This window comes from Hemibagrus wyckioides, linkage group LG06 (assembly GCF_019097595.1).
Source record: "Hemibagrus wyckioides isolate EC202008001 linkage group LG06, SWU_Hwy_1.0, whole genome shotgun sequence".
NCBI lineage: Eukaryota > Metazoa > Chordata > Actinopteri > Siluriformes > Bagridae > Hemibagrus > Hemibagrus wyckioides.
The window spans coordinates 32,861,855-32,886,854 of NC_080715.1; the positions used below are offsets into that span (position 1 = coordinate 32,861,855).

General features: G+C 40.3%; 2 protein-coding genes across 5 annotated transcripts in view; both read left to right on the plus strand.

Annotated features, from left to right (window-relative positions):
- The window catches only part of senp7 (SUMO specific peptidase 7), a 17,198-nt gene extending 1,040 nt beyond the window's left edge, over window positions 1-16,158 (plus strand). The window contains exons 3-21 of one of the 4 annotated variants that reach the window (XM_058392577.1): window positions 710-802; window positions 1,515-1,630; window positions 5,104-5,734; window positions 7,176-7,473; window positions 7,683-7,852; window positions 9,177-9,284; window positions 9,376-9,409; window positions 9,626-9,832; window positions 9,982-10,262; window positions 10,917-11,056; window positions 11,318-11,434; window positions 12,357-12,476; window positions 13,101-13,193; window positions 13,315-13,472; window positions 13,561-13,601; window positions 13,699-13,742; window positions 14,395-14,463; window positions 15,589-15,739; window positions 15,836-16,158. In XM_058392577.1, the coding sequence (XP_058248560.1) occupies window positions 710-802; window positions 1,515-1,630; window positions 5,104-5,734; window positions 7,176-7,473; window positions 7,683-7,852; window positions 9,177-9,284; window positions 9,376-9,409; window positions 9,626-9,832; window positions 9,982-10,262; window positions 10,917-11,056; window positions 11,318-11,434; window positions 12,357-12,476; window positions 13,101-13,193; window positions 13,315-13,472; window positions 13,561-13,601; window positions 13,699-13,742; window positions 14,395-14,463; window positions 15,589-15,739; window positions 15,836-16,012 (3,048 nt within the window). In that variant the 3' untranslated portion in view covers window positions 16,013-16,158. Of the gene's footprint in view, window positions 1-709; window positions 803-1,514; window positions 1,631-5,103; window positions 5,735-7,172; window positions 7,474-7,682; window positions 7,853-9,176; window positions 9,285-9,375; window positions 9,410-9,625; window positions 9,833-9,981; window positions 10,263-10,916; window positions 11,057-11,317; window positions 11,435-12,356; window positions 12,477-13,100; window positions 13,194-13,314; window positions 13,473-13,560; window positions 13,602-13,698; window positions 13,743-14,394; window positions 14,464-15,588; window positions 15,740-15,835 lie in introns of all 4 variants that reach the window. The other 3 variants (XM_058392576.1, XM_058392579.1, XM_058392580.1) reach the window with 3 other exon arrangements.
- A 616-nt stretch (window positions 16,159-16,774) lies between these two features.
- Window positions 16,775-25,000, plus strand: part of impg2a (interphotoreceptor matrix proteoglycan 2a) — an 18,227-nt gene continuing 10,001 nt past the window's right edge. The window contains exons 1-10 of the mRNA XM_058392575.1: window positions 16,775-17,133; window positions 17,978-18,205; window positions 22,337-22,503; window positions 22,665-22,690; window positions 22,790-22,816; window positions 23,473-23,516; window positions 23,619-23,752; window positions 24,175-24,324; window positions 24,417-24,475; window positions 24,709-24,729. Of these exons, the coding sequence (XP_058248558.1) occupies window positions 17,052-17,133; window positions 17,978-18,205; window positions 22,337-22,503; window positions 22,665-22,690; window positions 22,790-22,816; window positions 23,473-23,516; window positions 23,619-23,752; window positions 24,175-24,324; window positions 24,417-24,475; window positions 24,709-24,729 (938 nt within the window). The 5' untranslated portion in view covers window positions 16,775-17,051. The remainder of the gene's footprint in view (window positions 17,134-17,977; window positions 18,206-22,336; window positions 22,504-22,664; window positions 22,691-22,789; window positions 22,817-23,472; window positions 23,517-23,618; window positions 23,753-24,174; window positions 24,325-24,416; window positions 24,476-24,708; window positions 24,730-25,000) is intronic.

Sequence of the window (25,000 nt, forward strand, 5' to 3'; positions counted from 1 at the left end):
AACTTTTACATTTTTAAAGTGAGCCCAAGATCAGCTCTCTGAGTTTCTTCTGATACAGGATGTAAACGAGTCGACTCTCTGCAGCCATCATCATAATTATGCCAGGTGCCTTAAGACGACTTGTTTTGTGAGCTGTGTCATGCCAGTCAATGTTATACACGCTTATGACACAAAATATTCTGAAACTGTTCCAATACCGATCCAGCTTTTCAGGCCAGTACCAGACTGGTACATTCCTGCTGTCTTGATTTAAATGACAAGTACAGAGTAAGCACGCAAGATGAGTTCTCTCGAAAGACGATTTAAATACACTGGCGCGTTATTGTCTTTCACCTCAAGCATAGTTCTCCATGAAACACTGTATAATACTACACAGTGACACACAAGAGGATAAGTAACACAATAACACAAAGAGTCAATAAATACAGACAGTAAATAATACAGTAAGTATTCTTGATAAAGGTGATATGCTGTGTGTACAGCATGAGCAGCAGTAGGAAAAATGTCAGTAGACCATTAGACATCAAATTTGAGTTTGAGTCTGTTAGCCTGTGGGAAATAACTCTTCATGAATCTGGTGGACTTAAGCCAGATACTATGTAGTGTGTGAACTGTAGCATCTTTTAAGATGTTTAAAAGCTTTTTTTTTTTTTTTTTTTTATTACTAGTGACTTATGATCAAGTGGAAATGTATGTTTGTGTTTGTCAGATTGGAAATCCACTGAAAATCCAGAAGAGAAAAGGAATCTTTGATGAATATGCCGATGCAGACATGGCAAGACGTGGCAAAAAGTGCCCCAAGGTGAGAAAGCTAAGAGAGAGAGAGGTGATACTGTATTTGTATCTGTACTGGAAGTCTAGCACTGATAATACACTTAGAGAGCACTTTATTAGGAACACTGCACTAATACTGGGTGAAGCCTTCATTTACTCTCAATTCCTCATTACCTGGATTCCTGCAGATTTTTCTGGAGCACTTTCATGCTGCAAGTCTCTCTTTCTACCACATCCCAAGAACCCTGAACTCAGTCATGTTCGTGACACCAGTTTGAGATGACTTTTGCTTTGTGACACGGTGTAAGAAAACATTCCCCACACCATTACACCCCCTCCACCAGACTGGACTGTCTACACAAGGCAGGTTCATGCTGTTGTGCATTTTGAGATGCTGTTCTGCTTACCACAGTACAGAGTTACTGTTGCCTTTCTGTCAGCTCAAACCAGTCTGGAAATTCCAGAAAGTGTTTCCATCCTCAGACCAGTCTATCTGACACCAGCAATCAGTAAGATCAAATTTTTCCCTATTCTGATGGTCGACATGAACGTTACCTGAAGCTGCTGGCCAGATCTGCAGAATTACTGCTGCCATGTGATTGGCTGATTAGATAATTGCATAAATGCGTAGGTGTACAGGTGTTCCTAATAAAGTGCTCAGTGAGTAAACATTAAAGCTATTCTGATTTCAAGTGTCACAGAGATAGATATATATAGATATATATATATGCATCTGTTAGATCCACTGGACACAGCTGGCACCCAATGGAGCGCCAAATGAGTCAGCTCTTTGCCATAATGGGAGACAAAGTGATGAACGTAGCCAGAATGTTTCAGCCATGTTGGACATTAAGAGGTAACAGACACGTTCTTACACAGCTTCTCTTGCTCACTACCCTCACTCTGACAACTCTGCAGAAAGATGTTGATGGTTGCAACCACAAGGGTGTGAAGTCAGCATTGTGGCTCAGTGAGCAGAAATGGAGATGGACAATATGTCCTTTTTATAGTTGTGTGTGATGTTTTTTTTTTTTTATTTTATTTTTTAAATGATATTTAATCCCAGTTAAATTCGTCTTACTTCCAGGTTGTTACACTACTAACTGTGTATAAGGGTGTGGTCTTTCTCAGGAGGGGGGGATTACTTAAGGTTCACGACAGAGCTTCGTAAGCAGATTGAGTTACTTGTTGAATGGCTGTGATTGTCAAGCATAATTACAAAGTTATGACACACACACACACACAATTTCTTTTCAGATAAATTACTGAGCTGAATTTGGCCCTGTGGCACCAGTCACACTGTCTTTACTTTGGTGATTGGTGCGCTTGTATTCCTTTGTGTAATTGCTTTTGGTCAATATATTTACTTCCATTTACTAGCTGGTATTAGATATTTTATGATTGGCTAGTAAATAGTTAGTGATACTTTATGTTGTTTGTAGTTATGCATAGCTCTGAAGATATGAGCTGTTTGAATGTTATCGGTCTCAGCCATATTGCTGTCCAGTTATCATTTTTATGCCCTCATTTTTTTTTACCTTCTATTCCTGTTCATTTAAGGAGCTCTCTCACACACACACACACACACACACCACTGACCCCTTGCTCTGCAGCTTTGCTTTATCACTAGCTCACCTTCTGTCTCATATTGCCATGTGCTCACAGGCTGAGGAAGATAAACAGACTGCAGTGTTTGGATGAGTAATTAAATAAATAAATATTTCTGTTTAGACCACCATGTGCGTCACATGCATTTACTCACTTTAATTATTTAGTTGAAGGCGACTCATTGAGACACTGAAGAGATTTTGTGTTTTCACAGACCTTAATAGATTAAAAAATGGAGTTACTCCCCGGTACACAGGGAACAGCATGATGGCTCCGATTGTTAAAAAGACAAAATGCAGTCGTTAGTGTGGCAAAGTGAATCAAACATTAACATGTGAGTGTTTTAGCCAAATTATTTAAATACTCACAATGTAGGGAAATGTTTATACATGTAAGTTATTACAAAAGTTCTTACTTATGTTGTGTGTTGAGATTTTGGACTGTCATGTTTACTGATACATTTGTGCATCGAGATTTCGCATGAAACTTTCTGCATGTAGAATCATGTAACAAATATGTTTTAGGTCACTGACGATCTTTACTTTTAAGGCCTGAATATTTCTCTCTTGTGGTTGTCGACTTGCTGTTTTGTGTCCCAGTCCAGTATACCAGCAATTGTACACCGCTCAGCCATAACATTATGACCACCTGCCTAATATGGTGTCGGTCCCCCTTTTGCTGCCAAACCAGTCCTGACCTGTCGAGGCATGGACTCCACTAGATCCCTGAAGGTGTGCTGTGGTATCTGGCACCAAGATCTTAGCAGCCTTAAGTCTTAAATGATACTTTTGATAGATACTGACCACTGCAGACCGGGAACACCCCACAAGAGCTGCAGTTTTGGAGATGCTCTGATCCAGTGGTCTAGCCATCACAATTTGGCCCTTGTCGAACTCGCTCAAATCTTTACGCTTGTCCATTTTTCCTGCTTCTAACACATCAACTATGAGGACAAAATATTCACTTGCTGCCTAATATATCCCACCCACTAACAGGTGCCATGATGAGATCATCAGTCTTATTCACTTCACCTCTCACTGCTCACAATGTTATGGCTGACTGGTGTATATGTGTGTACACACATACAGTGAGCGAAAAAATTATTTGATCCCCTGCTGATTTTGTACGTTTGCCCACTGACAAAGAAATAATCAGTCTGTAATTTTAATGTTAGGTTTATCTGAACAGTGAGAGACAGAATAACAACAAAAAAAATCCAGAAAAACACATTTCAAAAAAGTTCTACATTGATTTGCATTTTATTGAGTGAAATAAGTATTTGACCCCTTTGCAAAACATGACTTAGTACTTGGTGGCAAACCCTTGTTGGCAATCACAGACGTCAGACATTTCTTGTAGTTGGCCACCAGGTTTGCACACATTTCACATCTCAAGGAATTTGGGCCCACTCCTCTTTGCAGATCCTCTCCAAGTCATTAAGGTGATCCTTCAGCTCCCTCCACAGATTTTCTATGGGATTAAGGTCTGGAGACTGGCTAGGCCACTACAGGCCCTTAATGTGCTTCTTTTTGAACCACTCCTTTGTTGCCTTGGCCGTGTGTTTTGGGTCATTGTCAGGCTGGAATATCCATCCACGACCCATTTTCAATGCCCTGGCTGAGGGAAGGAGGTTCTCACTCCAGATTTGATGGTACATGGCTCCGTCCATCGTCCCTTTGATGCGGTGCGGTTGTCCTGTCCCCTTAGCAGAAAAACACCCCCAAAGCATAATGTTTCCACCTCCATGTTTGACGGTGGGGATGGTGTACTTGGGGTCATAGGCAGCATTCCTCCTCCTCCAAACATGGCAAGTTGAGTTGATGCCAAAGTGCTGGATTTTGGTCTCATTTGACCACAACACTTTCACCCAGTTCTCCTCTGAATCATTCAGATGTTCACTGGCAAACTTCAGATGAGCCTGTACATGTGCTTTCTTTAGCAGGGGGACCTTGCGGGCGCTACTGGATTTCAGTCTTTCACGGCGTAGTGTGTTACCAATTGTTTTCTTGGTGACTGTGGTCCCAGCTGCCTTGAGATCATTGACAAAATCCTCCAGTGTAATTCTGGGCTGATTCCTCGCCGTTCTCATGATCTTTGAAACTCCATGAGGTGAGATCTTGCATGGAGCCCCAGACTGAGGAAGATTGACAGTCCTTTTGTGTTTCTTCCATTTGGGAATAATCGCACCAACTGTTGTCACCTTCTCACCAAGCTGCTTGGCGATGGTCTTGTAGCTCATTCCAGCCTTGTGTAGGTCCACAATCTTGTCCCTGACATCCATGGACAGCTCTTTGGTCTTGGCCATAATGGAGAGTTTGGAATCTGATTGACTGCTTCCTTCTGTGGACGGTGTCTTTCATACAGGTAACGAGCTGAGATTAAGAGCACTCCCCGAGAGTGCTCCTACTGTAATCTCAGCTCCTTACCTGTATAAAAGACACCTGGGAGCCAGAAATCTTTCTGATTGATAGGGGATCAAATACTTATTTCACTCATTAAAATGCAAATCAATGTAGAACTTTTCTGAAATGTGTTTTTCTGGATTTTTTTGTTGTTATTCTGCCTCTCACTGTTCAAATACACCTACCATTAAAATTACAGACTGATTATTTCTTTGTCAGTGGGCAAACGTACAAAATCAGCAGGGGATCAAATAATTCAAATAATTTCCCTCACTGTGTATATATATATATAATCTATATTCATGTTCTGTTGTTTTAGGCGACAGGTGAAAGTGATCTTGACAGACGTTCTCCAGACTAAAGAGGGGCGGAAATACCTGAGCAGGTATGAGAGTTACACCAATGTAAAGACACAGTCACTGCTTAAAAGAGGAACGAGGGAAAGGCGGGGTGAGAGAGGACACTCAGCAGAGTGTAGCACAGTCAGAAAGAGAGCTAATGTACCTTGCAAGGACCAAACTAAGTTATCACCTCTCAAACTCACCAGCTGTACATCCTCTAAATCGAATGACTCTGTACATACTGAGGAAAATGATATGACCCTTTCCAAAGAAGTACAATCTCCAGCAGCCAAAAAAAGATTCAACAGTTCACTGGAGCAACCAGAACATTCTGCATCTGATGAGGAAGGATCCTGCTCGCTTCAAGACAGTGTCTCTTCACCAAGTCATAACCTGTTACCTGAACACTCAGAATCACCCGATGCTGCGGAGAGTGAGTTATGTCCAGTTGAGGAAAGTGACTCTCCGAGGCCGTGTGTCAGTCCTCTTCATTTTGAGATCTCCAAAAGCTTAATCACAGCCACACGCACTCTGTCAAAAGCTAAGCGTCCTAGTGGCTTTTACAGAGCGGAACACCAGGACTCAGGACGTGAAGCCATTCCCAGTCAGGTGAGGATTCCTAATCATTTATAACATTCAGTAAAACACATTCTCTACATCAGGGACTGTCAGACTTTCTTTTTCTGAAACAAATTCACTGGTCCTCCTCAGCACAGATTTATTTTCTGAACATACACTCATTAAGCACTTTATTAGGAACTCAGCATGCAGAGCAGTGTGTATAATCATTTAGATACGGGTCAGCAGTTTCGGTTATAGATCACATTAAAAAAAAACCTGAATAGGGGGAATGAGATCTCTGTGATTTTGACTGTGGCATGATTGTTGATGCCTGAAGGGTTGGAGTGCTTCTATAACTGTTGATCTCCTGAGATTTTTGCACACAAGCGTTTTAATACCAATCAGTCAGTGACTATTTGAGCATTGTTTTCTAACCTTTTTCTACTAATGGCTACGTCCAGCATGATGATGCACCCATGTCTCAAAGCAAAACACATCTCAGATTAATTTCATTAACATGACAATGAGTTCAGTGTTCTTCAGTGATCTACTCCGTCACCAGATCTGAATCCAGTAGATCACCTTTGTGATGTGATAGAACAGAAGATTCACAGCATTGAAGAGCTCTTGTAAAAGTGTGCTGTAACTGGACCAGAGTCTCAAAGGATCGTTTTTAAAGTCTTGTGAAATGCAGGCCGTGAATAATTGAGGCTGTTTTGAGGGCGGAGTGCAGGACCTTCCCAGTGTTACAGTACAGTGTTCCTAATAAGGTGCTCACAGAGTGAAGTTCAACTACACAAATAATAAGCACATTGTTTAAACATACAATATTTTCTGACTATAGATTGCAGCCATTTTAAAAAGCCACTGCTCTGAAGGCTGCACCATCCTCCTGGAGCTCGGTCTTCTTTAAGAAGTGGCTCTCTGTCATGGTTGTTGTTTTGTGCTGTTTGGTGCTTCTCTTTGATTTAGCGTACCTGAGTCCGTGAACCGGAACTGAGAGCTCCTGATACAGTTGTGTTCTTTGGTTAGTGACTGACCAGTGGCAGCACTTTGGAAGGGAGAGTAGACACAGTGAATGTGGCTGAAACAGGGACACTATGAGCATTTTTCAGGTGATGAGAGAAATCGCTGTGTGTGTGTTATGCTCTGGTTGGATGTTTTGTAAAAACATGAATTTTAAGCAAAGCAGCAGAAGTTAAATAATACTCTATTCTATGTGTATTCTCCAAAAAGCTTTATCTATCAACACTAACCACATATCCAAAGTGCTCAATCTGCACATGGTTTGAATAGTTTCAGTGGGACAGGACAGGATTTGCTTGATGGCAAATATCCAGGTTGGTGTGTCAAGATCCTTAGTGTATTGTAAGGGACAGTGATGTGAATTTTCTCAAATCTGCTTTATAAAGACTTTGATCATCACACACAAGTTAATAGTGGAAGTTCCAGTTGTTTGCCGTCTAATTTTGTTCTGTTTCTGTAGCAGAATACCAGCAAGACTGACGCGCAAGAGTGTGCAGAAGTTATGGAAGAAAAAGAGGAGGAGATTGAACAGGGGAGTAAGGAGGCGGAACAGCCTCTGCACCAGAATGGAGAAGTGGTAGATGAAGGGGGCGGAGCCAGGCGCAGCGTCCTTTGCCTGTCCACAGGTGCAGCTGAGGTCCAGTTGGCTGATGAAGAACAACCCAGATCCGGTCAAATGGCAGGTTCTACAGATAACCGGCTCCTTGATTCAGAGTTTGTGGAAGTCAGACAGGCCTCTAAACCACAAACTACTGAACCAAGTGAGTGAGATCCTGACAGCAGGCACAAATCTTCATAAAGAACATATAGATATGATCCTAATTTTGATTTATGTTTTATTAGATACCTCTCTATAACATTTGTAGACACCTCCACAACCTCTTTACTTACTGACTTCTCTTAACCATTTTTATATGAACTGTGATGAGTACAGATTTCAAGTCTGCTTCACCTTCTCTTCTCTCTTCAGTTGTTCTTTCCAGTGAGGAGGAGGAGGAGGATGAGGAGGTTGGTGGGACATCGCATGTCCAAGCACTAGAAGGAGCCAAAGATCCACACAGGCTGCAAAGTCCTATACAGGCCATGGAGAGAAAAAAAAATCCAGATGCACACATTCATCCCTCGGATTTGAACAGCCAGGTGGGCATTACGGTCACACACTTGCTCAGAAATGAATCCGAGAACAGCGGGATAGGGTTTTTATGCTTAATCATCCAGGTTCTTCCATCTCAAGCGAAAACAGTAAGCATGGTCCTAGCAGTTTTTCATCCGTTTGCTGATTTAGTGCTAAAAACTTATTTACAGCTTCTAAACATAAGATGATTTGTTAAGCTCTCTAAACATTTCCCTTGCATGCAACCAACCTACAAGACTCCTTTCACAAATGATTTCCACAAGACAAGCCTCCACCTGTCTGGAGATTGCAAAGCACCTGGAAAATAAACTCCTTTAGTTGGAAAGGACCAGTGAGTTGGCTGAAAGCAGCACTTTAAATTCCTCACTGTGTATGTGCCCTAATAGGAATAGCTACATTAGATCTCTATCAGATTTCTGATCTGTCCCATTTTTAAAATATATGTTAAAAAAACCCTACAGGCTAATAATATTCATTCTTTTACTAGAACACAATGTAAATGTTAAACCCACTGACCAGCACAAAGTAAATGTTCACAACAATGCATTATTATGTAGCAGTTCCACTGTCTTAGCGGTAGGTGGCGCTGCAGCACATTCAGCTTGTTTACTCCACACGACCATTATGCCTTGGGTGTGGGATATTAGGATCATGTGCCATGTTCTATTAAATCCCATATGTGAGCTGTGTAGAACTTAAGAACTGGCTGTAATATTGTCTCATTCTCAAAACAAGGGCTGAGCCAGTAATGTTTTAAAAACTTTGTTGCATTGTTGATTAAAACAAAACTTTTAAGTTTTTGAGGGACACTTCACAGTCTCCCCACACCCAAAGAGCAATACAAATGAAAGGCAGTATATTCACAAATCAGCAGAATTAGTCAGCTTCTTGGGGTGCAGGATTTTATTGTAAATAACACAGACACTACAAACATCAGTCACTTCAGGAATTTGTGATGGACACACAAACAAACCCCAAGTGTGTGTAGTGATGGAGCTTCAGAGCAAAGAGTGCTCAAATTTTCTGGTGAAGTGAGGAGACCTGACCTGTAAAAAGCCACAGTGGAATAAGCTAGTGTTTAACGTTCCTCTAAATAAACAGTGACACAGACTCAAGTATACCTCTCAGCCTCTGATTTATCTCAAATGTTTTTTCCTTTCCGTTATTACTTATAAAACCTTTTCTTAAAGATGTTTCAAATTTTCTTGTTCACATGCCTCTTCAGATTTCAGGTTCAGTCCATCCATATTCCTTTTCAGTGCTGAAAAAGCAGATTACTGTTGGAAATGGTTTGCTGTGTTTGCTTCATTTTTGCTGTGTCCTGTCTAGGATTCCAGCTTTGAGGTGTCTGCTTTAAGTGGCTGTCCGATAATGGAGCTTCAATTCTGCGCCCTCTACGTGGGAAGCTTCAGTGCTCTGACTAATGGGCTTGTAAAGGTGTGACAAATCTTTTATATGTTTTTACAAATCAGCCTACTTCTGGATTTTTCACTATATTTATCTGCTTTTTTTGTTCTCTCTTTTGTAGATCACAGATGATAAGATCACCATTTCATTTATAGGTATACAAGGCATCCATCTGTGCAGAAAATGTTATATTCCATAGCAGTTTGAAGAATCACACTATCTATAAAAATCTCATTCAACTCTTAAATGAAGAGTTTAAAATATTAAATTTATTTGTAGAACAGATTTATGGACCATGTAAATGTTTGAGAGCTGTGGAAACTAGCACAAGTTGAGATGTACAACAACTTTATTTTTCATTTCCTTTATAGATCCTTCAGTTTCTGAGGTAAAAGCTTCCTTGCCAACAGCACATGTGCGCAAGTACAGTGTGTGGGATGGGCATTTGGTGCGGGATAGTCGTTTAGCTAAAGAAAATGAAGTGCCACCTTCATCTGTCCTGGTCTTATGGCTGGCTGAAGTCCAAGCACGACGCCTGTCCAGCGACTTGTTTGATGTTCAGCCAGGGACGCGTCCAGGTGAGTCCGTCATACTGCTTTAAGATCTCTGAAATCGTTTCATCTCAGCCAGGTGTTTCCGTAAAGAATCGTGTGAATCAGTGTGTTAAATAGGACCTCCGTTTGTTCATACACTCTGCCTCTCTCCTGTGTTGCTCTCTATGCTGCAGCTGAGGGTAGCACGTGTGTGTTGCTGTGTGTGTGTGAACCCTTGAATGGAGTCCAGGGTGCTCTGCTTGCCTCTATAATGGACATCGTAGGTCTCAGACATGGAAATACTGAGCTTCTGTCCCCGCTGACACACCCTGACAGTCTGAAGATTCTGCAGAACAGCCGAGACTCACACATGCTCCAGCTGCTGCTTCCCAGGGCAGAGACGCTTTCGGTGTCGGGCGAGTCTGGGACTGCGCCAGCATCAGCACCAGCAAGCACAACTACAGCCTCAGCTAAGGTAGGTGATGCACCCATGTTGTTATTATATTACATTATTCCATTTTATAACTTTTAGTACTTAAATCATTTAAGATATCACCTTATTTTCTCTCAGTAACATGGGAGAATTGACACACCTTATGCCCTTACCCCCTGGGGAAAGTTAAACAGATTTCAAAACCAGGACCCACTATAACACTTCTCCTACAACGGTAATGTACGAGGTATAGGACAAGCTGCGTTAAATCTTAATTGTGTGTGTGCTGATTGAACAAACAATGTAGGAGTAAATCTGTACAGTGTCTGCATATGTATCAGCTTCAAATGTCATTCACTGCACGTATTGGTTGTTTTAAATACACTGTATGGACAAATGTATATGGACACCTGACCTTGAAGAAATGATTGCACTGACACCTTTAGGATGAAAACACTGAATGAACCCCAGACCTCCTCACCCTCCATCAGAGTCTGATCTCACTAATGCTCTTAACTCCATGTTAATGTCCAGTGTTTTAGAATGGGCAAATTTGAGTATTATATTCAGGTATTCACATATTTTTGGCAATATAACCTATATATATTTATTTATTTATTTATTTATTTTTTCATTTTCAGTAATGGTAACATGGAACATTTATATGGAAATCTGCATGTGTGTGTGTGTATGTAGGCCCAGGACTCAGAAGTTCAGCCAGACTCCAGAGTCTACACATTATGTCAAAGCAGAGGTCCGAGTGCTTACAGTGTGTCCTTGGCACATAAACCTGGAACAGACTGGACTCCATACCGGCACCGTGGTCCTGCCCGCAGGTACACAGTCCAACTGAAACAACCTGCGGATCAACATGTCACATAGTCGATATCTCCTACTTTATCATTAGCCGTTTTTTTTCACTCTTGGAATTCAGAGCTTATAGCTGTACCAGCATATCATGTTGAACAAAGTGTGTAATGTGAAATTGTTTCTTTAAACCATAAACCCTGTTTGTAAGTGTCGTGAGCAGTGCTCCTGACTTCGCAGGGAATAGAGACGTTTGTGTGAAGGTTATGCTGGTTGACTGTTTATCTCAGGTTGATCCAGTTTCCTCCACCACCCTCAAAAGGAGCCTTAACTGTGACAACTGAGGACCTGGAGTGCTTAGACAGCGGAGAGTTTCTCAACGATGTCATCATCGATTTCTACCTCAAGTAAGATTAAACCCCGACACACTACTAACTCTAAAGCACATTTAGATCGTGAAGATGTCCTGTAGCACTATTGTATGGTGAGTCTGTGTGCTCTACTTTAAAATATAACGTTTTCAGCCTGTGTTGATAAAGGATTGTACTGCTGAGAGCAAAAGATGAATAATCAGAAACCTGCCTCCATTTCACAGTTCATCTTTAATGCAGCCTTCCATTAAATAATTATTGAAAATCTTTTAGGGTAATGCCTCAATCTTAAAATAACTCCAAATCCAAATGTATCTTTCATAGCATGCTCAAAGGTTTATTTCTGCTTTTGATAAAGCCTCAAGTATTTTTCTTTAATACATAAAATTAGTTGTTTAATCTTAAATAATATTGTTAGCTCTTAATGCCAGATGAGTGGAACCACGTGTTAAATTTGGTGTGAATTTTATATTTGCATAAATTTCAAAGCATTTGGGGATACAAGCACCTGTGATGACCATAATCCAAAAAAGAAACACAGACACACTGAGACTCTCCAAATGTGTGGAAGACCAAGAAAAATAAGTGGACGAGCTGCTAGGAAACATGCTTGAGAGCTACGTAAAGATCCAAAACAAACAGCAGGGGATCTGAAAAAGTTCTCAGAGGCGAATGGAATAAAAGTCCACAGGTCTCCTACAGAAGTCTAGAGATGTCTGGAATGTTTGGGAGAAATCTGCTTAAGAGCATGTGAATAACCTAATGGGTTTTGGAATAAGATTGTGTGGTATATAATTTCACTACCACTTTTTAAACAATGTCGGACCATTTTTGTTGATGATGACGATGATGACTTTTGATGATGAAGGCGGAACAAAAGATTTTTGATATTTGTGAAAACTTAACAAATATTGTGCAAACCTTTCCACTTAACTGTACATGTGATTGTGTGTTGAAGGTATCTGCTGGTACAGAAGGCACCTCGTGCTTCAGTGAGAAGATCTCACATTTTCAGCAGCTTCTTCTACAAACAGCTCACACGGCGTGACAACGCTAACGAAGACAGCACCAGCACACCGTAAGTGACCGAGAAGGAGTTGGTGGAAAGAGCAGAAAATCACTAAAACCTGACCTGGATTACAGCTTTCAGAAAACTACTGAGTAACACAAACATATTTTCATTACCTGACCAATCAGCAGCTTATAATATTATCAGTATAGAAGTGAGTACTGTCAGTGCCAGTACTTATAACCTGTCTAGTGGAAGTCATGGGAAAATATCACACTGTAAGCACGGGCAGGAGTAAAAAGGGTTCGAGTTTTATTGCACTGCTGCGCATCAGGACCAGAAATCTCAGAGAGGAAGAGCCTCGATTATTCCTTACTCCTCATAAGGGAACAAAAACATTCACTGGCTATGAACTTTTGTCTTTCTCAGCTAAGCATTCTTTTATTTTTTTCCTTTCTTCATTCCTTTACTATCAGTTGACCTTGGTTAGCTGCACCCTCTGTTCTGACCATGACACAAATCTTTGTCGCTAAACCAATTATACAACATTTACATTTTTCCTTCACACTAGCAATATCAACTTGGTTAGGTTTAATATGTTTGTTGTAGCTTCTTCACCATAGTTAGATTAAATTTGAGCAATGAATAAAATCTGTGTGTTTATCTGCATTTGTGTACTTGTGTGTGTTTTAGAGCCCAGCTCAGGAGGCACCAGCGGGTCAGGACATGGACACGTCATGTGGACATATTTGAGAAGGACTTCCTGTTTGTTCCCGTCAATCAAGAGTGAGTAATATTCTCTGTAGATATTTTAAGGGTATGCACACCTTCCCTTGCTAACATGTGTATTATATTAGCTGTAATAGAGTAGCTCATTTGCTGACTTTTGTCATGTTTGATATTGTAGAGCGCACTGGTACCTAGTAGTTGTGTGTTTCCCCGGACTGGATGAGCCACAGTACGTGCAGAGAGGAGACCATGCCTCAGTGCATGATGGGAATGAAAACTCCAGTGATGCCACGGCTCAGAGTGAATCTCAGCACGGTGATGGAGACATGAACTCAGGTACATTTCTACTTTTATTGAGCATTATCTGTGTTTTTCTGTTTATTACTCTACATTAGAAGCAAAATTTCTTATCTTATTTCCATAGATGAAAACTCTTCAAGGTCTATTTCTGCTCCTGGTCCACCAGTAAGTGCCTGAAATATTTTAGACTAAAGTACGTCATATTTTTATACTGTGTAATATATGCACATTGATGTGCTGAACACTTTCTCTGCATCTTTAGACCTGCACAGAAAATACCTGTAAACAACAGACTGTCTGTAAGAGGTATGTGTGAGAGTTTTGCAAATATAGAGAAAGAAACAAAAGAGGAAAAATATGTATAAATATTAAAACACACCAGGAAGTGCGGTTATAGGAAAATAAGACGATAATCCCTGACACGGTGCAGCCTGCCCCTGAGTGCAGGTCTGTTATAACTATTTAAATTCACAACCCAGTGTTTTATTCCTCATGCCACAGCGACCTGGCAACTAATGCCTTTTTTCATTTATTACTGGGAGAAATATCATGCTTTTTTAGACATTTATAGTTGAATTCATTGAGCTGGAATGTCCATGAGAAAAGTTCACTCAGTTTCTGTTGAAGGGGCAGCTCGTCATGTTCTTTTTTAAAAAAAAAATTTTATTATTATTTTTTTAATAGAAAGGTAAAAGCGAAATAAAAAGAAATACATTTACATAAACGTTTAATACATATACTGTATGTCTTATATTTTTATTATAGTTTTTCTGGTGAATAATTAAGCAGTATAACTCGAGTAAGAGCATTTTTGTCTTATGAAGATTTTTCACTATACCAGTTGCTGCTGGAGCAATGATAACATTAAAACGAGCACGTTACTATAAACCTGAGCGGTCAACATTGCTGTAGAATAAAAGTTATGAATGCAGGTGATAACTGTGTCACTGTCCTGCAGACCCTGCATTCTCATTATGGACTCTCTGAAGCTGTCTGTTCATGAGCGCATCTTCAAGCTCCTGCGCGAGTAAGTGTATGACCATCCCGTGGCTACTTGGTTCACTTTGTAGCATGAATCTCAATGACTTGGTATTGCATCTATATTCTAAATAATCAACATTACATAACTAATGCTAAATTAGTGCTATAGAATATTCTCACTGAGCACTTTATTAGGAACACCTGTACATCTGCTCATTCATGCAATTATCTAATTATTCAATCCTGTGGCACTGGACAGTTGTGGACTGGAAAAACATAACCTGGTCTGATGAATCTGGAATTCTGATGAGGCTGACAGATGATAGGGTCACAATTTGGCACCAACTGCATGAATCCATGGACCTAACCTGCCTTGTGCCAACAGTCTAGGCTGATGGAGGTGGTGTAACGGTGTGGGGGGTTTTCTTGCCGCACTTTGGGTCCTTTGATACCAGTTGGTCATCACTTGAATGCCACAGACTATTTGAGTATTGTTGCTGAACATGTGCATTCCTTTATGGCCACAATTTACCATCTTCTAATGGCTACCTCCAGCATGATGATGCACCATGTCACAAAGCAAAAGTCATGAACATGGCAATGAGTTCAGTGTTCTTCAGTGATCTTCCCAGTCACCGGATCTGAATCCAGTAGATGGCGGAATGAGAGATTCCCAGCATGAAAAACCAGCAGGAACTGTGTGATGCCACCCTCTCAACATGGACCAGAATCTCATAGAAATGTTTCCAACATGGAATCACTGCCATGAGATTGTTTTGAGAGCAAATGAAGGAGGGACCTAGTATTTGTTCTTAATAAAATGCTCTGTGATTATATTCTGTTTACTCGGAGTGGCGGTAGGCACGGCCAATAACTCTGTGCTCTTGTTTTGAGTGCATCTAATCTCTAAACATCAAGAAACAAAGGGAAAAAAGATGTTTGTGACTAAATTTATCATCAAGAAATTGTTATAACAGTAAAGAACCTAGAACTTAACTCTGTGGTACTCCAGTGTGAATTGAATTTGACGTGTTAAGACCCAGTCTTCTAAACATTTAGGTAAGTTGGAGTGAATATGTAAAAGCTTTAGATAAGTACTAATGTTCAGAAACCTTGAGCTAGAGATTTGTGTTTGAGAACAAAGAACATATATTTTTACGTTCTTGTTTAGGTATCTGCAGGCAGAGTGGGAGGTAAAACGAGGTGGACATCGAGACTTTAGTGCAGAGTGGATGGTGGGCTCCCACTGCAGAGTTCCCCTGCAGGACAACAGCAGTGACTGCGGTCTTTATTTACTGCAGTATGCCGAAAGCTTTTTACAGGTAAACACTAACCTTAACTACACAGACATTCACTCATCTGCTTTTCTGGGTTAATGAATAGGAGCAAATAAATTTCTTTTTGTATTATTTTTGCAGGATCCTGTAGTGCACTTTGACCTTCCACTGAAGCTAGAGTGTTGGTTTCCACGCCAGAAAGTGCGTAAGAAGCGAGAGGAGATTCGAGATCTCGTGTTGCACTTGTACCGATTTCAGCAAGGCTCTCTGGGAAGCGACAGCTCAGATGATGGAAAAGAAATAGGAAATATAATTTAGTAGCATGGAGCATTAAGAAGAATATACTTATTTTTCCTTCACTTTATTTATCACAATTTACTTCGTTGTTTTTAGACCTTCTATGTGTTTTTATGCTTTTGTACACCTTAACGGCAAAACTGTAATAAATTTTACATCATGGTGTGAAATCTCGTCTTGTTTTACTCACAAACACCTTTCAAATTGTGCAGGACCCTAAATAACTCTGGGTGTGTTTAAGAGTTGGTCTGTAAATAGACTGTCTTAGCTAGATCGCCTTATCATGGTAGCTTTTACGTGTGAGACTGGGTTGAGGAAGGGACAAGCAGTGCGTGTGACCGCAGTCTGGCTTTCTAAAGGGTAGTCCATGAGGTAAAAACACATGTTTAATACCAGTCACACAGGCTGAGATTAGACAGAACTAACACCCAGGGAACTCTATCTGCTTGTTGAGTGAGAGTGTAAAATGTAAATATATGTGTCCTGTATACGTCATGTATTCGTCTGCCTATATACATGTGCTTCTTCTTTAAAACAGTGGTTTTGATCTTTGAAATGATTTCCCTGTGTTTGCAGCGTTAATGCAAGTCCATGTGCTCTGTTGTGTCTTATTTTTTACTTCATATTGAGCTGTGAAGGTAAGATAATCAATTACACTGGAGTTTCCACCGACAATCAAGGACTTCTCTCTCTCTCTCTCTCTCTCTCTCTCCTCCTCCTTCTTCTTCTTCTTCTTCTTTGACAAGTGCTCCTTAACTCCATTCGCTCCAGGTATTTGTTTAGTAGCTCTAGAGGATTACCAGAGGAGATTAGAGAGAAAGACGGTGCATTGTACCATCTGTCTACTTGCAGCAGGAGTTTTGTCACGCTGACGTTACGGACCAAACGTCATCAAAACAGTGCTGTAGAAAGATCCTTAATTACCTAATGAGTCCCAGACAGTGAGTTGTGGCAGGTCCATGGAACCATGGGATTGCTCCTTACAGTGTCATAATAACGCAAATCTGTGCTGCTGTTTTTTATTTTAGAAGCCTTGGCAGCTGACCAGAGCGGACGCAACATGTGGCAGTATGTATGGATGCTGACTACTTTGTGCTTTACTGCCAGCGTTTCTGTTGTGGGTCAGTTGGATATTAGTACTGGTATGTATCTCTGGTAGTTCTCAGGCTGTCTCTGCTCTCTCTCTCTCTCTCTCTCTCTCTCTCTCTCTCTCTGTTCTCTGTCTCTGTTCTTTCTCTCACTGTGTTCTCTCTCTCTCTCTCTCTCTCTCCCTCTCTCTGTCTCGCTGTGTTTTCTCTCTCTCTCTCTGTTCACTCTCTATCACACTATCTCTACTATCTCTCTCTCTGTTCTCTCACACACTCTCACACACACACATACACACTATCTCTCTCTCTCTGTTCTCTCTCTCTCTCTCTCTCTCTCTCTCTCTCTCTCACTCTCTCACACACACAATCTCTCTCTCTTTCTCTTTCTATTATTTCTAGATTGTATACAGATCTTGAAACCAAATGTTAAGGTTAATCCCACAAAAAAGGTATCCAATTGTGGTCCATTCAGCTAAAGGGATGGTGGATGGTGCTGAATTTTACCCGGGGAGCTGCTGCCCACACAGTTTGCAGATATCTGTACTGTGGACCAAAAGTGATTTCATAATGTCTAAATTAGCAAGAGCTATCAGAATTGATTTCAGCTGACGATATATGAATAAAGTTGTCATTGTGGTGAACATTTACAGTATAAGTAACTTTTTAATAAAGAGCATGTTTTACACGGGAGTGAAATTTTGCAGATGGAATAATCAACCTTGTGAGTCTGAGACAGGAGGACTGCAGAATCTCACAGCCTGAATTCATTAAATATAATCGTTATTGTAATCTTAGTATGGTTTTCCAGATTCAAAAGATATTTACAGAGCTAAATCAATTTTAGAAAACGGCAGAAAAAAACCCCTCCAAACTGTTTGTTTTGCTGGGGTTTTTATAGAGGAAGCTAACTGGGTCCACAAACTAAGAGAACTGGACAAATTCTCTCAGAATGCTGATATTTCATGGGCAGAAACTCAAGCTCAAGCAATTGCTGAAGCACTTGAGGAACATGGACTCCTGCTACGACAGAAACGAAACCTCCTTCTGTCCAGTGGAGTGCATCTCTGCCCCCAGGAGACGATACAGCAAGCCATAGCCAGCCATCTGAAATATTACCAGCTGAGAGGTGAGAATGTTGTCGGCTGCTTATAACGATGTCCTCTCATTGACTAGCAAATGATTGTTTGCTATTAATTATCATGAAGGAATCAGTCATTCAGACAGCTGATTTATTATAACATTACATTATTGCTGTATAAGCAGCATGAGTTAGTAGAAATGGTGAAGTCGAAGAACCACATGTCTAATGAAAAACAGGATCTTATGTCTGTTAGCTGCTGCAATCAGAGAGAGTGATGGGTTCATATTGTCCTCAAAAGCTCAGACGTGATTTCTCATGCAACAAAGTGAAAATCTAAAAGATATAAAGTCTCTCATTTGGGTTTATTCCCCAATTGCCATTCATGCCACAGCTTCTTGGTCATCGTATCAGCCATATTTGTACTAGCCTTAGGATATTTTTTAGTGAGCAGAGAGAGAGCAGAGCACTCAGTTAAGTCATTATGAATATGAGAACCTCCTCATCTCCTCATGAGATGTAAATGTATTCATGTTCACAGCTGAGATTGCACATGTTTGGGGAAAATCCAGGGAAAGCACCTGACCCCTGAGCCCTGGTCAGTTAATTCTCCAGTAGAGACTGTATATAGCTAACTAGAGTTACAGGACTCCTAATCAGCTCCATACTTACATCCTCACTCCCAGAATCACATAAATATGACTTTTATTACTGAATAATCAGAATCAGAAAGAATTTTATTAGACAAATAAGATTTGGCTTAAAAAGAATTTGACTAATGTAGATGTACAAAAGAAAGAGTTTCTATAAATTATAGAATTGTAAAACTAATAAAAGCCATGTCAGTATGTAATGATTTCACAACAATTAACAGTCTGTTCCTCAGCAGGGTCACAGCTCATGGGGACGACTGACCCCAAGTCTCGAAGTTGTTGCATTTAGGTTTCTGTATCTGACCCCTCAGAAAAAGGCGCTGGAATCAGATACACTATATTGCCAAAAGTATTCGCTCACCCATCCAAATAATCAGAATCAGGTGTTCCAGTCACTTCCATGGCCACAGGTGTATAAAATCAAGCACCTAGGCATGCAGACTGTTTTTACAAACATTTGTGAAAGAATGGGTCGCTCTCAGGAGCTCAGTGAATTCTAGCGTGGAACTGTGATAGGATGCCACCTGTGCAACAAATCCAGTCGTGAAATTTCCTCACTCCTAAATATTCCACAGTCAACTGTCAGCTGTATTATAAGAACGTGGAAGTGTTTGGGAACGACAGCAACTCAGCCACGAAGTGGTAGGCCACGTAAACTGACGGAGCGGGGTCAGCGGATGCTGAGGCGCATAGTGCGAAGAGGTCGCCAACTTTCTGCAGAGTCAATCGCTACAGACCTCCAAACTTCATGTGGCCTTCAGATTAGCTCAAGAACAGTGCGCAGAGAGCTTCATGGAATGGGTTTCCATGGCCGAGCAGCTGCATCCAAGCCATACATCACCAAGTGCAATGCAACGCGTCGGATGCAGTGGTGTAAAGCACGCCGCCACTGGGCTCTAGAGCAGTGGAGACGCGTTCTCTGGAGTGACGAATCGCGCTTCTCCATCTGGCAATCTGATGGACGAGTCTGGGTTTGGCGGTTGCCAGGAGAACGGTACTTGTCTGACTGCATTGTGCCAAGTGTAAAGTTTGGTGGAGGGGGGATTATGGTGTGGGGTTGTTTTTCAGGAGCTGGGCTTGGCCCCTTAGTTCCAGTGAAAGGAACTCTGAATGCTTCAGCATACCAAGACATTTTGGACAATTCCATGCTCCCAACTTTGTGGGAACAGTTTGGAGCTGGCCCCTTCCTCTTCCAACATGACTGTGCACCAGTGCACAAAGCAAGGTCCATAAAGACATGGATGACAGAGTCTGGTGTGGATGAACTTGACTGGCCTGCACAGAGTCCTGACCTCAACCAAAGAACACCTTTGGGATGAATTAGAGCAGAGACTGAGAGCCAGGCCTTCTCGTCCAACATCAGTGTGTGACCTCACAAATGCGCTTCTGGAAGAATGGTCAAAAATTCCCATAAACACACTCCTAAACCTTGTGGACAGCCTTCCCAGAAGAGTTGAAGCTGTTATAGCTGCAAAGGGTGGACCGACGTCATATTGAACCCTATGGATTAGGAATGGGATGTCACTTAAGTTCATATGCGAGTCAAGGCAGGTGAGCGAATACTTTTGGCAATATAGTGTATATTAAGACCAACCACAGATAATAATCTTAAAGTTTAAGGAGTTAAACAACTGCAGTAGAGTTTTCCAAAGCAAAAGCTTTGAGTTAACCAATATCAGAGTTCTTATACCAAGAACTCCTTTACTTCTTTCTTTTACTCCAAACAAATAATTTTGATATAAAGCAGTATACTGAAGTGTTTCTAGTGTTTTCTAACGCTAGAAATTTTGAAGTCTTGTTTATATCCTAGCAAAAGTTTTGCATGATTCTGATGGATGTATCGCATTAAATGTATTTTCATGTCCATAAAACAGAGCCAACACGAGCGCTGTGCTGCTTTCTGAATAAACACACCAGACTCTGTTTACCAAAAACAAAAAGAGAGATTACCTTGCTCACATTGATTATTAGCTTAATATTATATACACATGACTGGATGACTTTAATCTTTTCCACCAATTTTATTTCACTGGTTTCCTGCCAGATGTAGCTTTTAGTTTTAGTAAAGATCACGTAAGGGTTGTTGCAGTGGAACATTTGTAAATTTTGTAGTTTCCAACTCTGTGAGCTCATGAAAATGGTTACTTCACTAATGTACCAGACACTGTAGCTCTGACTAACGACAAAACTCTTCACACACACACACATGCCACACCCCAATCAAACACACACCGGTCACTGCACTATACTTAGGTTGGACATGTGGATTTCTGCTTGGTTGAATTACCTGGGTTAGTGTTTATTCATTGTAGAAATGCCCTTTTGTATTTTGTAAAACTGTAGACAGCTGTTTTGCCTCACAAACACAAACCAGAGCAACAGCAGCACTGCAAATAAAAAGCATATGTTCAGTTATGTATTGTAAATACAAGGGACAATGCCCCAAAGTGTCTAAAGACTTTCTTTGGTCATTTGTTTTGATCTAAAATTGTTCTGCCTTGGTAAAGAAAATTCAATTAAATGATGGATAAAGGGCTTTTGTTTTGTATGCGTGTGAGTTTGTATGTACTTATCTGGTCATGCTCATAAGCATGGTAGAAATATCTGATAATAGGGATAAGATATGAAACTGCGTGTCACATTCATGAGGTGATGGTAGAGAAAAGAGTGAGGGTAGATGATGTATTAGTTATGGATGTAGCTATAATTTTGTGAATCCTGGATTTATATTTACACTGTAAATGTACGCAGAATTTGATCTATCAGTGAATTACATCGATACTGGTTCACTCAGAGACTGAGAATCCCATCTCTCTAAAACTCTGTTTGGAGATACCTGATCAGAGGTTCCTGCTGAACTCTTGTTTCGAATGCAGATGAACCACCAACTCTTTTGTTAATAATCAATTTTAAAAATGGACATACACATAGGTAAAGATGGGTCTCCTCTTTTTGTGAAGACAAAATCACAGGACATTAGTGTCACATTTTTGACATAAACCTTAAACAAATCACACAATTCATGCTCTGAATGTAGGTATGCTTCTAATAGAGTTATTTTAATCTTAATGTAGTGTTATAACTTTTTAATTCTGGGTGAATTGTTGGTAATGAACTAGCTAAATGATGTACTATATTTGCATTTAAGAACTCATCTCATTTCCAATTTGGAAAATATTTGCTATTCTTAATAGTTTGCCAAAACGAAGCTCCATCTTTATAATATAAATAATATTATAATACACAGTATTTTTAGTTTATAATTAGATTCAGATATATTTATGCTTAATACACATGGCTGCCTTCACAAAGGACAGCTGAGGGTCATTTTATCATCAGATCTAATCTGGAGCCTGATTATTGCTCTTGTTCCACTTGTGTGTCACCGAAGGAATCTGCTGGCCCTCTAGCTGGATCTTTTGTTTGTTTACATGTGTGCTTTCTTTTGTGTTCCATTGCTTCATGTTCTTCTGAGTCTTTAGTTTGTCACTTGGAAGCTGTCAAATTTTGTATATTTTTGAAACAGTGTGCCAGGAGGTGGTACGGGAAGCGTTTGAGATTTTCCTGGACCGCCTACCTGTAGACAAGGAATATGAGCACTGGATGAGCCAATGCCAGAGCGGGATGGTCAGTGCAAGGGAGATTGGCCTTATGATCAGCCAGTCAGAGGAACATCTTGCTCTGATTTACAGTGTAAGTTTGAGTGTAGTTGTGTTGTGTAGATGAAGTCCTGAGTGACTATAAAAACATTGCAGTGATGGAGTGTGTAAGTGTACATAATATATTAAGACGTGTAGGGAGTTCTGTGGGAGTTTGTTTGTCTCTGTGACTTCCTTTTTCATCTGTTTCTGCAGAGGCTGATTCAAACTGGACAGAAAAAGTAAGATCAAACCCCAGTCAAACCCCACAGTATATTTTCCCTTCTCTGAGTTAATGGCATTCAAATCATTCTTAATCTCTGTTTCTCTTTTGTCTTCAGTGACACAACTAAGACCCATGTGTGCAGGTATGTGCTGTGTGCTCTTAACCCCAAGCTCTATACTCATCCCTAAAGGATTCCATTAAGAAACTCGCACAGGATTCTAATTACAATTTAATACTAATGACATAAATATCCTGTAGGAATCCTTTGGGTTCCTTTTCAGGTCTATATAGGAATTCAAAGAGACATTTTTGAATCCTAAAGGGGCTACATACTGTATACTTTAACAGTCTTTAATACTGAGGTATACAATATATTTAATATAACGTCTTTTTTTAGTATCATGCAATTTGATCGTTTTCACCTCAGCAGACATTGTACAGAAAATATCACCTTATGTTGCACACTGATCACCCTGCAGTAACATCAGACACGACATGGAGCTGCAGCAGAGAGGGTAGTGCTGGTGTTCAGGTGTTGATCAGAAAACAAATAGGAAACAGATACTCACTCTTTAGTTTTAAGCTTTATGTTTATAAATCACTTATAGAGCAAAAGGATAGTTTTAATATTTTTGCATATTCCTAATAGATCAGAATGCTGCCTGTTTTGTGAATGAAAATAACTGGAACTTGACTTGCTTTAGTGTAAATGATAATTGCTGGATAAATGTTACTCTGCTATACGTTTGTGTATGTACATCGATCTCCACTGACCTGATGCTGTGTCTTATTTCTCAGACCTCAATGTGAATCATCCAAAGAGCAAGACATCAGTCCTTCAGGTCTGTCCTGCATATTTGGTCTGTGCAAATCTTCATAGTGTGATAAACTGTGACTCTCATCCCTGTAACGTGACTAAAACAAGACTCCTCGATTCAATATAGATGAGACCGTGGGAAAGCTAACGACAGAGGTCATTTCAGACACGATCCTAGCCACCCTGGATCAAGTGGGCTTAGAACCTTGGGAAATTACAACAGCATCATCTGGCACTACGATCTCAGAGGCACACAGTGAGGTCAGTGGTGGCTGAAAGTGTATTTGCTTCTGAAGAGAGAGCTGTAAGCATAAATCAATGAATTATTTAATTGGCACAAGTCTGATATAAAATTAGCCAGGATACTGTTGAATTTTCACCGTTGGCTTTTTACCTTTCCCGGGATAACAAAGAATTTTAGTGGTTGAAGATTACACCTTAAAATTTTAGATGCTTGTGGCCAAGCAATTGAGGCATATCAGGGAGCAGAAATATATTGCCCCTAGTAATATGAGTGGAGTGTGACATGACAAAGAAGTCCAGTGCTGAACGTGGACACAACAAAACAGAAGGAAATAAATTTTTTGGCCACTGGGAAAATGCTCATGAATTTTGTTGATAGGGATTGGTTTCACTATATAAAGTGTGTATTGGGCCTAAAGTAATCTCTGCTTTGTTTGCAGCTTAATAATGAAATAGAGCCTGTGCGACACGCAGCAGTGGAGTATGGAGTGAATCTCACTGGGATACTGAAAGGAGAGCAATGGAGTGTTCATCTCTCAGATCCACACAGCAGCCGATATTACACACTCTCTCAGCGGTTCAGTGAGAAGGTAACATGCACGCTCACTCAAATATGTTCACTCTTACTCCTGCACTTTATATATTATTATATATTACATCAGATTAAATGGGTTGTCTCCAGGTTTCAGGAGCACTGGAGAAGCTGGATGAATTCAAGAACATATCTATACTGGACTTCAGGTGTGTACGTTTAGGTTTCGATTTTTTTTAAAGGATTGTTATTGTAGGAAGACTTTGGCTTTTGTTTGTGGAGTAAATGTATAAAAGAACACTGGCGATACATTTGCATATAGACTATATAATGTATTTGCCCCAGTCAGGGTAATTAGATCAGTTCCAGTCAGCACAATATTTTTTGCATTGTGAGTATATGTCCTTTACTTAGTGTTCATCATGCTTGTGTTTTTCTTCAGTCCATATTTGGACACTTCTGGGTGAGTCCAGTTTTTATTATTGATTTACTTGCTGAAGTTTCCTTCTGACTGCATGTCATGGCTCCTCATGTCTGTGATGTGATCTGCAGAATAGGCGTATTCTTGTATGTCCTTGAGTGTGTGTGTGTGTGTGTGTGTGTGTGTGCTTACTGCAGTTGTATTGATATTAATTTATAACCTAGTTTTGGAGCAACAGATGGTTGAATAATGGCTAAATAGTTTTTATTTTCTGGAAATTTAAAATGTCTTATACACTATATTGCCAAAAGTA